This window comes from Oryza sativa, chromosome 3, assembly GCF_034140825.1.
Source record: "Oryza sativa Japonica Group chromosome 3, ASM3414082v1".
NCBI classification, from domain to species: Eukaryota; Viridiplantae; Streptophyta; class Magnoliopsida; order Poales; family Poaceae; genus Oryza; species Oryza sativa.
Window position 1 is genome coordinate 19,642,982 of NC_089037.1, and position 12,546 is coordinate 19,655,527.

General features: G+C 42.1%; 1 protein-coding gene across 3 annotated transcripts; it reads right to left on the bottom strand.

Annotated features, from left to right (window-relative positions):
- Nucleotides 1-5,158: 5,158 nt before the first annotated feature.
- On the bottom strand, nt 5,159-11,648 carry LOC4333231 (uncharacterized). Of its 3 annotated transcripts, none has more exons than XR_010740124.1 (13): nt 11,389-11,648; nt 11,107-11,299; nt 9,560-9,640; nt 8,946-9,028; nt 8,732-8,847; nt 8,542-8,652; nt 8,332-8,444; nt 7,942-8,248; nt 7,777-7,860; nt 7,645-7,695; nt 7,480-7,551; nt 5,708-6,756; nt 5,159-5,433 (listed from the first exon to the last, which is right to left on the bottom strand). XR_010740124.1 is itself a non-coding variant. In XM_015777133.3 (13 exons), exons 1-13 carry the CDS (start codon nt 11,396-11,398, stop codon nt 5,401-5,403), a joined length of 1,323 nt encoding a protein of 440 aa, XP_015632619.1. In that variant the 5' UTR covers nt 11,399-11,648; the 3' UTR covers nt 5,159-5,400. The 3 variants fall into 3 exon arrangements, 2 of the variants coding, with proteins under 2 accessions (XP_015632619.1, XP_015632618.1); XM_015777133.3 differs by having other exon boundaries at nt 5,708-5,776; XM_015777132.3 differs by having other exon boundaries at nt 5,159-5,457; nt 5,708-5,776.
- Nucleotides 11,649-12,546: the final 898 nt, after the last annotated feature.

The window sequence follows — 12,546 nt, forward strand, 5'->3', positions numbered from 1 at the left end:
TTTAAATAAATAATAATTTATAGGGTTTTCGCGTCGTGGCCCGGCTTGCCGCATCTAAATATATAAGTGGATCGATCTATAAACCCATTTATAAGTCAAATTCATAGTTAACCCGCTAGTCAAACCGGTGGGTTACGCACTATTTTTGCCTAGGTTCGCGGGTAAACCCATGGCTCCACGCAACTGTGTGCCCAATGGCCGGCGACCCTTGTTGACTGAACCGACGGCGGCCATGCGAATCCTCTCTCTTAGATGCGGCGCCCCTCCTCTATGCTCAGCCGCTGGCGCAACGCATGCGATGTGTCACGAACAACACCGCCAACATTGCATAAGATCCGGAGGCACACCGCTGCAAGCACGATCTACATTCTAATTGACCTTCCAGTACTCACTCCATGAGTACTGCTTCTTCCCTTAATCTTGTGTTATTCTGATGCACCCATCGATTTTTCAAGTAAATTTATTTGTGCAAACGTTAATATTGGCTTTAAAAACTGCATCTACATGCTATACAGGATAACATAAACGTCTCAGAGTTCAATATCAAATGCTATTAGAGCTAGGAATCACAATCCAGCGCATCGGCAGAGCGGTCTCCACCATGCTGCCTCGATCTGGCTGCTCGCGCTGCGCTGCAGCGGCCACCACTATGGGAGAAGCCGTAGTGGTCACCAAGGTGGCAGCTGCATTGGAGGCGGACTCTTCGCCGTCTATGCCATGTTCCCCCATTCTGATCTTAGGGCAGCCGAGATGGACACAAAGATCCCATTGTCGATGCCGAGTTCGATCCACCCCCCACACACAACGACCAAGGAGGTGGCGTGCATTGTGGAGAGGGGCGAGCACAATGGGATGGTGGGATATGATGGGGGAGCTCGCCGGAGACGTGCCCCTCCTGCTCATCTGTGGTGGTAGAGTTGGAGCTGATGAGGGTCGCGGTCTTGGTGCAGCGCTAGGAGCCTAGGACGACGAATAGGACGGTGGTGGCGGCAACGGCGATGGCGACTTAGCACAACATGTCAAGCCCTGGCCTCGATCATCGGGGTGGTGACCGGCGCCTCGTTGGAGGGCGAGGAACACATCACAAAAATCATGTTCACACGGGAACCCTATCGAAACTACATATTTACAACAATTCCATGTATTTTTTTTCTCACAAATACCCTTCTACTACACCTACTACACAAACTAATAGGTGTAGTAGAAATACTATCATCTGTACGATCTAATACAATGAACGGCTCATGTTCACTCGAAGGTAATCTAATAAATATCCTTATTTGATATTACTACTTGAACATGCGTTGCCTTGCACTTATTAAGCCCATGCAAACATTGTCGTGCGTGGCGAGGCATCGCGCATACCCTTCAGTATAACACCATACCACATACCAGCTCTAAGGCAATCTATCGTAGATCCACCGAGGAGAGGGGAGAATAAGCTCTCGCGTTCTCGCAGACATTGCGTCACTGCCATATCCAGAGTCATCTCGAAGCACAAGCAGCACATCGGATCAGCAGGAGCCGCTCTCGTCGGCGGGATACGCGCATTGGTTCGCCACCATTGCACCGCCACTGGACCTGCTAGTCTCACCGGGTTATTATTCGTCGCCAGCTTGTTTCACCGTGGGATTATAATTGCATTCCTCCCTGGTCATTGGAATCCGATTCTTTAATTTGGTAACTTCCCCTTGCTGGATTATACCCCCAACTCGCTAGATTACAGCCCCTGCCTTACCGGATTATGATGCACCGGGTAGTTGCCGGACCACAACGTTGAGCTCTCCTCCTCACGTTATGGCCTAATGTTGCTGGACTATAACCTTGCCGCCCCCGACCCTGGGTCGGTGAGCAATCTGTTGAGTTATCCTGGCGGGAATTATGAACTGCCGTGGCCAGAAAACAATGACAATGAGCTGGAGGGTTGCCGTTGTTGGCAGTTGCCATCCCAATGGCCCGCTGCATGATTTCCACCACTCCTCGCCGTCACGCACCATCACCTCCGTGCTCACTGGTGGCAGGCGTCAGTATGCTAGCTAGCGACTTCCACTGAAGACCATAAGTACCATAGATACAGAGAAGAGCAAAAGCCTAGTCATATTTTTCAGAGTAAAATTAACAATGGTTACTCAAGTTTTGCCCCACATGTCATTTTGTCCAAACAGATTCTCCAAGTTTTACTTATTGGTTCAAAATAGTCTGACTTCAAGCACATTCAATTCAGGGCATGGCACATTGGCATGGAACACAGAATAGCATTACATATATAAAATGAACGGAGAAACAGACGAGGCGGGTACTTGATGTTACATGTGCTCGAATTTATCTTTCTTTGCTTCATAAATTAACCGAGGTATATAGAATACACACAACTTATTGCCTCAAACTATAGGCTGCCCTAATTACTCTATGCTCTGTGCTAAAACAGAGGAGCCAAAAAGAAATGGTAAAATTTGCTACATGACATTAAAAAAAAAATGTGATGTTTGCTACGAGACAGTGCAGGAATGTGAATTTGTCCAAAACCACTAAAAAATATGGTGATTTGATATAGAATACCACAAGTATTAAAATATACTATTCACTTAGTTAAGGGGAGAGAAACCCTTATCTTCTTCTACCTTATCCTCATCTTCCTCCTTAGCAGGTTGTGCTGGCAGCCCAGCTACCTCGGGCCTCCATCTCATGACGGAGCGGTCCTTGAACGGAAGAGGAGAAGCGGCGTTGGCAACGGCGCAGCAGCGTGGTCACAACCCATTGTCCTCCTCTCGATTTCTGCGTGAACCAGTGGCCGTCGAATCACCATATGTGTGGCCGCGTCGTCTTCTTTCCCGTATGTTGGCTGCAACCAGTTCGATTCCTGTCCCTTGTTTGACGGTGAGAGTGTTGAGCTGCTGCCACTAGATGTGTCTGACGGTGAGAGTGTTGAGGTACCGCCGCGTTCGACGTGATGGTTCAATAATCCTGATTACCATTAAAATGTGTCATTTGGTCCGAGCTGCAATAAATCCATGGCTTCATTATCGATTAGACTTTGCTGTCGCAGCCTTTTAGCTGCGCCGCCTGAGCACGCCGCAGATGAGCGGCCTTCGAGCCTCTCCAACGTGTAGCTGGAGAACGAGCTTTCAGCCTCCCACCGCCGCCAAATGAAATCTAGCCAACGGGAGTGCGAATCGTCCGCAGACGTCCAATCCGCCGCCGGCGGAGCGCCACGACCGCCGATCCGTGAACGTCTCGCTGGCCTTCGATCTATACTTCTATAGTACCTGCCGGCCTTCGATGACCACCCAATCCCAACCAAGAGACAACTGTTGATTGAGGAACAGAACAAAGATTAGAAAACTAGAAAATGATTAGAAAATTAGAAACCAAGAGACAACTGTTGATCGATGGGGATTGAGAGCAAGGCTAATAATACACCGACTTGTTGACTATAAGGTTCTTTCTAGTCTTCTCTTAGCCTCCACATATAGTAGTTAGCTATTTACAGTTAATATAGGGCCCACTTGTATCTCTCACAGAATTTCTTCGTTCTTGTGTCCAAGTCGGCTGCAAGTTTATAGGGCCCACTTGTATCTCTCAAAGAATTTCTTCGTTCTCGTGTCCAAGCCGACTGTAAGTTTATAGCCTGCTTCTCCTCTCTTCTCTCCTCCACCTCAGCATTTAGGGTGTGGTTGCAAGAGCAAGTTCCCAACACTCCCCTCTCGTTTTCCGTGAGCACGTTTTTCAAACTGCTAAACGGTGTGTCTTTTGCAAAAAGTTTCTATACAAAAGTTATTTAAAAAATTATATTGATCTATTTTTGAAAAAAAAGCTAATACTTAATTAATCACGCGCTAATGAATCGCTCCGTTTTTCGTGCATGGGAGATGGGTCCCCAACACCCACCTTAGCCGACTTACAACCTACTATTATACTTGCTCTGAGTGATTGACAGCGTTAATCATGGGGTCAAACAAGCTGACCGGGAAGCTGACTGGGAAAAAATGTTTGTTCCCAGGGACAAAACTGTCATTTTGGCCTTGTTTAGATCCTGCTCTAAAATTTTTCATCCTGTCACATCAAACGTTTGAACATCTGTATAAAGTATTAAATATAAGCTAAAAAAATAACTAATTGCATAGATTGCGACTAATTTGCGAGACAAATCTTGTAAGCCTAATTACTCTATGATTTAACAATGTGGTGCTACATTAAACATTTGCTAATAACTTCCTCTCGCAGTTTATAGGCAGAATCTGTAATTTGTTTTTGTTATTAAACTACGTTTAATACTTTAAATATGTGTCTGTATATCCGATGTGACACGGCAAAAATTTTCACCCATGGATCTAAACACAGTAGGGATGAAAACGGAGCGGATAGTTTCCGTCCGCTCCGGACAAAAACGGATACAGATACCTTTCGGATCGGATAATTCTCGGATATTTCGGATACGGATACGAATACGGATATTTTCTCCCGGATACGAATACGGTATCAGGGTTTCCGTCGGACACGGATAATAATTCGGATATCCGGTGAACAGTGCTATTCGGATATCCGCAGGACCCATGAGACATACCCCATTTCTTTCTAACTCTATAACCTTCAATATACCTTTATAGATTTTAATAGTAGTTTATCTCTTAACACTAGCCCATACTATTAATATTATTTAAATTTTATATAAAATGATATAATTATATATGTTGATATTTGTTTCTATTAGAAGTTGAGTTGGTTTTCGTGTTCCGAGAAAAATTTATTTCCGTATTCGTGTCCGATCATATTCGAGATAATCCGTATTTGTTTCCGTATTCGAGCTATCCGTATTCGTTTTCGTATCCGGTAAAAAATATGAAAACGAATATGGTATGAGCATTATCCGTCCGTATCCGCTCCGTTTTCATCCCTAAAACACAGATATTGAAAAAGTTTACTCTATAGTACAAAATCATAAAATAATAAGTATGGTGTCTGCCAGCAAATTATCACGCTTCCTATGTATCCTCGAACAAATTTACGTTTTTGCAGTGTTGTCCAGCAAAGACCATGTTTTTTCAGTGTCTCATAGCAAATTTACGCAAAAGAAAACAAGTTTATAAGCATTTGATTATCAAATGCTTATATTGTACTATAAAGCCAATAACCTAGTTTTAACAATGTACAAACAAACTAGAAAGGGAAAATACTGTTTAGACAACTGCGTGTTTAAATCTGCTGTACCAGCAGGAAGTTACAAATAATTCTTCAGAAGTGTTTTTTCAGTAACATTGTGTTCTAATTTATAAGTACATTGTATATTGTATTAAGTTTGTAACGCTCTTGAATGAATTAACATTGGCCTATAAACACACTCAATATCTGATAGGATTTCGGCTATACAAAATTCCAGGAAGAATAGAACATCCCTATCCTTTATTGCTCGTTTAAGATATTTTGCTTCCTCATCTGTGCATACGCAAAACATTCAACCTGATCAGTAATCATTACTACAATGAATTAACAAATTAGAAATGGAACATCAAACTATATTGAACAAGGAAATGTAAGTTATATCAAAGATGCTACTTGATTTTCATCAAGAGCTTCGACTGCTACATATAGCCTAAAAAATTTGGAAGATCCCACAACTACTAATAAGGCTGAAGAATAACATCAAGTGGATTTGCACTCTGCCAGTGTGAACAAAAACAAAATGGATAATATTGCACGTTTATCTTACTTGGGCTAAACGACGCTCCTTATTCAACTTTAGAGCTCTTCCTTTCTCTTCTCCAGACCTATAGATTTTCTGCAAGAACAGGTGATCACACTTGTGATTAAAAAAAACACGTCTAGGTTCCATGCCCAAAACAAAAATGTCCATGTCTAGATGTCTATCACACAAGCATGCCAAAAATAGAACAGTAACAGATAGGAAATGAACGGAGTAACATATAAGGAAAAGCTTGAATATGTATGGATAGACTATATACAAATCTATACCTACTTAAAAAATACGGAGTACGTAAGTATTTTGGAAAAAAGATTTCATCCATCGCTAGTAGAAAACAGCTTCACGAGAGTGGAAGCCCTTTATTCGATTCCTATTTCCCCGCAAGTCCTTTTGTAGGTCGTCCGTTAAAGATCGAGATTGAGATGTGCTAGCTCGTTCTCAAAGATCACGCGGGACCACTGAGTTGAGATCACGCCAGATTACATCGCGCTTTCTGTCCTTTTCCCTTTTTCACCCATCGCCAGATCACCTCGTAACGTCGAACACGGTACACTGAGGATTGTCATGCCCTATGCCAAAGTTGAGCGCGCACGCTGAGGCCAACCAGCCTATGCCTATCTCCAGGGAACAAACATGCTGGCCAGTCAAACTGTATCACCGGAGTCACTCCGTCACCGGGTGCTCTTTTGGTGTGGTTGCTCCCCTACTTGCACATAACCAGTTCAACCTCACTGCCTGTGTTGGCGATGACGATCATTGAACGTGTCGGTGAGGCGGTGAGTGCCATCAGGTACTCAAATCACCAGGTCACGACCTTCGACATGACACCATCATCCACCACTTCAAAAGATCCTGCGAGCACGCCGACACATGCCATGAACGGTCACACGTACGGCACTGAGCACGTGGATTTTCGTGGTCAGCACGGGATCATGGAGCGGCGACCTGGCAAAATCTTGGTGGATAAACTCCACGCTAAACCCACTGTCGCCAGCGCTGCGCTCGCCATGCACTAGAACAGCTTTCGCTGCCTCCATCGTCGAGCACCTCCGGTCCTATACACAAAGTTGATATTGGGAGAACGTACATACTAAATGAGGAGAGATTAAGGGGGTCCTTATATTGGTATGATGAGTGTGAACTGCATAATTATCGTGTGCTACATATGACAAATAATTTACGATAAAGCTAGTGTTGGCAGTTGATGTTTTCATTGGAAAGAGATGTGCACGTTTTAAATTTTGCCATTAAAAATTTGGAATGAAGTAATTAATAAATAAAAATAATATTACGTGACCTAATTAATACCAATAAACTTATGGTTACAAACTTAATTAGTAATATGTAAAATATAATTTTTTTAAGTTAGTATCAATATATTTCTTATAATCATCCATGTATGCAATTATTATTGACTTCATCCGTCGCAACGCATGGGTACTTTGCTAGTTAAAATATAAGCCAGTAACAGGTTAAGAAACGAATTAATCAATTAATAAAAACTTGATATGCGAGCATAGACTATTCAAATCAATTCTATATGTACCATAAAACTGGTGATTGATTATCCCCAGGAGGGCAACACTGCAACTTATAAATAAATCAACACTGCACGGAGAAGCCTGGATGCAGCACTACCCAAAAGTATAAAATGTATCTGAAAATCAAAGTACATATCACCGGAAATTGCCAAGCAGACATACCAAACAAAACTCTAAATAACACCCTACAAAACATAATCAGAATGCAAAGCAAGTCCAAAGCTATGAAAAGCTTACCTTTTCAGTGGTTGACATGTTTTCAGTTTTATCCATTTTGATGTCAAAGATATCATGTAGCAATCCATTGTCCTGTCATAAAAATTATGAATGCCAGTCTGAATATAAAGCAGAAATATAAGTAATAGAAAAGAAATTAATATGCATAATTTCACCGATACTAACTTGTGCATGCTTCAGAAATCCTCGCCCAAGGAACCGCCTCAAATAGTTCAACTAACCAAAGATACACAAATTAGCAAATTTATAAATGTGCAAGCACAAAAGTTCAGATAATCATTGAAATAAAACAAACACCTGTATTGATTCACGCCATGATGTAACTCTTAAAATACCATGCTTGCCTGCAATTCTAAGTGATTCTTCAAGGCACTCACCAGTCTGCAAAAAAGGTAATTAGATGATCAGAAAAAAAAGCTATTAAAACATTCATGATACAACAAGAATACAATAAAGTTAGACCTTAATAAAATCTGAGATTCGTTGGAATAAGTCTCTTTGATCATTCAGATTTTTCTTGTCAGCACCTCTTCCCCCCGCTTCCATAGAGAGATTATAGACTAGACCAGATATTTTGGCCTTCAATGCTTGCATATTCAAGAAAAGTTGGTTCTTAGAACCACTAGCTTCTGCAGTGTCCACCTCAACTTCTTCATTGGAGAAAACATCAAGCAGTTTTAACTCGAAGCACAGTGCTAATGCTTCACCAGCAGCCATCCGCACAGCACGGTCCTCCGCTTCTAGAAGAGCAGAAAGAAATGTAATTGACCTGCATCCAAAAGAAGAATATCAAGACATAGTTTGACATATAGTTTGGTGCAGAGAAGAAAACGGAGACTGAGCTTCACTAACTCTTTCCAAGAGTCAACGTTTCTTTTTGATGAAACAATAGTTGTCAAAAGAAGTGCCCATGCAGACACAGCAGCTGCTAACAAGGGAGGCTTTGGTTTTCTGACAATTCCAACCTATAAAAATCCATGCAAAAGATTTAAGTTCAGATGACAACAGATATAACATTTTGCAATTATTACCAAGCCATCACCACAAGTTATTCACCCTTACATTGGATCCTGACTTAGGGTGAATCACATCCCAGATGGCTTTCATAGATAGCTGGGTTTCAGATAGATCAGTTGCACCAACAAATGTGACAACAGCTAAGCAATCAAGTGCCTATAAGAGTTCAGGTTAGTGGTGCCTCCTGAAAATCCAAATTCAGTTGCTGGATGAACAAAAAACAAACTAAACATACAGATATCATTTTTGAAGCATCAGGCCAAGTTTGGAGGACTCTCAGAAGCTGCAGACGGGATTCATCCATTATTTCATGAGAACTACTTCCAGCACCAAGTGTAATGGCCAGTAAGCCTCGCAAGTTTAAAAAAGAACAAAAGAAGTTCAGAACAGCAGATATTCTGCTGCACAGCCTAAACTACGAATACCCATGGACAGAGAAGGATACTAACCAGTGGTGTGACAAGCCAGACAGACCTCCTTTATGGATCCTTTTTTTATTGAATTGATAAATTGGCTCAAAAGTGTGGCATACCTTCAAAAGATTAAAAAGAAAGGTAAACTTTCAGGATAGATTGACAAAAAAGATGGCATGACATTGTTCAAATGCTTGCAACTCCTATAGAAGAAAAAGTTATGATTGGACCAACTGTGGCTAAACTATGGAAAGAATGCTTGTCTGCTTGCAATAATGCATGCGTAAGCTCACTATACATATTGAATAGTATGGAAAGGAGGAAGGTACAATCCTATGAATGAACATAGAAATGACATATACCAATCTGTTCACTAGTAACTCATTATGTATGATGTAAATTGCTAGATAAAAGGGAATGCCTTTATCCAGAAGTTTGCTACTGTAATATTTGACTTAGTATGGTTGAACCATAGGACCTACAGTTTATCAGCTTGCATGTAATCTCACTTCTCACTAGATACTTGAAACTAGAACACAATAAATTTGGGTTATGCAAATTGCTGAATCTAAATTCTCATGAATGAATAGTACAGTCATATGCCCATCAGTTCAATAGCTGCATACAATATTTAACAACCATGAACTTACTTGTTTTCCACTAAATCAAGTAGCACAAAACTTTCAAAAGCATCAACAAGAGCGCCTAATGCTGCCTCTCTTGTGGATCCCCTGGACCAATCACAGCAGTTGATTTAATATGCGCGTTAATATAAAACAAATAGTAGTGCTTTTATACTATTACAAAAAGCAAAAACTGAAAAGTACACAACCTGGAAGCAGTATTTATAGTACTTGTGTGTACTTTATTCTTTTCACTTTCTGGGAGAGCTTGACTCTTTCAATAGTATTCTGTTCTTGTTTCATCATTCATTTTATAAATACCGCAAAGAAAGAACATGGTGGTGTGAAGAGCATAAAGGGGTGTGGTTGATGCACTTGATAGTGCAGTGGCAAGGGGTATGTGGTTTCAACCCCAAGGTCTCGTGTTTAATCCACAACACACTCACAATTTCCTCTTAAAAATGTTTGGAGGGACGTCTCTCCCTCCAAATCTCCTTTTTTGAAGAGCATAAAGGCTCAGCAGGACTCTTCTTATCTTTTTGAAGGAAAGGGATCTCATGGAGTTGATCTAGAATGGGAAGAATTAAACAAGATGTTCATATGATACACAATGTGACCGTTTAATGTTGGTTAACAAAACAGAAAACTGGAAATGTTGTACTTCTGTTCAAACTTTAGTATCTTTATGTGATGACCAGACACCCAACAAATTGGCTAAATGTAAGAATGACATTTGATGACTCTTTGAACTCTACTCACAACTTGCCTTTTTTTTTTCCAATTATTAAACAATCTATCTACTTTATCAAACTAATAAACAAAGAAATCAAAGAGCAATTTGAATTGATGGATTCTTTGCTGCATTAGTGTATATGAACTATCTATTAATCTATGTGAATTCTTTACTAAAACTAATAATCTCACTAACATACAGAAAAAAGATTATTAGTAGAGGATTTAATGGTTCAAGCATTGTTAATATAACTTGATAATCTAGTGTGCAAGAGCATATGTATTCACAAGTATTTTTAATGGAAAAACACATTATGAAACTCAAATTTACCAGTAGAGGTAGCAATAGCACATGCTCTCTATTGATAAAAACCCATGTGCTGGTAAATAATATTTACTCCAATTCTACAAATAAATAGAGACAGTTCAACATAGACTAATTGTTAGATTGTTAGTTGCATCTCCGAGACCATAAATGAACTGCCAAGAATTAATTGGAATTATTAGATGAAACCATGCACAATTCATCATTTAAAGAGCAATTGTGAATGATAATTTGAGCAACATAGGTAAAATTGCAATATAACAACAGAATTCAATGCCCAGCTTGAGACGATTGCGATATCCTGTATAAGACCGGTGCCAGCCGGCACTGCAGTTGTTATAGAATAGCTTCTTTCACGAAGTACATAGCATTAATGTAAATCAAACATATTCCATAAAGCTTATCCGTCTATCAAAATATTCAACTGCTGATAAAAAAACGTACAACGGAAAAATATAAGTTCCTAGGCTCCTAGCAGACATCATTGATCCAGCTAAGGGAAAAGAGAATGATCCACCTCTTCTCATAGAGATCGTCGATGTATTTGTCAAGAACAAAATCCTGCGAGCTAACTTGCTCGGTGGCCTGCGCGAGCTGGAGGTCGGACAGCGCCGTCGACACCGAACTCACGCTATCCACGTCACTACCTCCGTCAAATTGGTCCTCTCCACCACCGCCGCCGCCTCCTCGACCACCCTTGTTTTTCTTACCTAAAGAAACAACGGAAAAAATTCCCAATGACACCGAGCAGCGAAGAACCAGCAAGGGGAATCCACGAAATGGATGACATGATACGAACTCTTGCCCATGGCAGCGGTGAGGCCGTCGAAGAAGGAGCTAAGATCTCAAGAATCGAAGAACCGCCCCCGAAACCAGGAGCGGGGGGGACCAGTCAGCGGTGGATCGAACAGAGGTGGCCGTCGTCAGCTGGGGCGGCGAGGAGGAACTGGGAGAACGAGCAGGTGGCGGAATTGGATGGGGAGAAGCGGGGGCTCTCTTCGCGGGTTGGATCGAATTGGCCGTGGAGACGCAGAGCCATGTGAATTGGGCGATGGGGACGGGAGGAGGGGAGGAAGAGGAAGAAGACTTTTCTTTTCTTAGATTTCTTTATCCGCTCGTTTTTCTTCCCTTTCCTTCCCAACTAGAGGCCTGTCCAAGTGGGGGCATTTTTAACTATTTGCCACTCGCTCTTCAAATGCGACTCTTTCTGTTCTTCCTAATCTTTTGCCACTATAGCGATGTGAAATATCACTTTTGTGTCCTTCCCTTCCATCTCTCTTCTCCCTCTCTCCCGGTGGCGAGACGAGATAGGCGACGATGAAGCTCAAGGCCAATAGTGGCAGACCTCGACAGTGGCGGCGGCAGAGCTCAGGGCCCGTAGTAGCGACGGAACACATCGATGGAGGCGCACCGTTCTTGCGCAGAAGCTCGAGTTCAATCTCCGTCACCGGGAACAGAAGGAAAAGACTCCGAGCTCCCCGTCGCCACCACTAGACTTGAGCTTCGCCACCGCTGCTGCGGACTTCAAGCTCTGTCATTGTCGTCCCCGCGCTGCTATAGCCCATCAAGTCTTGTTGTCGAGAGAGAGGGGGGAGAAGAGAAATGGAAGAGCAACTCTGGGCTGCCTGAAAGAGGCGTTGCGGGCTTCGAGCTCCGCCGCCGCTAGCGTCCATCTCGTCTCGCTGCCGGGGGAGAGGAAGAAGAGATATGGAAGGGGAAGGGGGGCAAAAGTGACATTTCACATCGCTATAATGGCAAAATATTAGGAAGAACTAAAAGAGTGGTATTTGAAGAGTGGCTATCCGGGAGAGTGGTAAATAGTTAAAAATCCCAGCCAGAGGTGGTGCTAAGAGATTTTAATGACACATTGAGAGAAGCATGTCCAAAATTTATAACCTATAGTGACATTCATAGTTAAAAAAACCGGACCGGACCAGCGGTGGACCCAAAAAAAGGG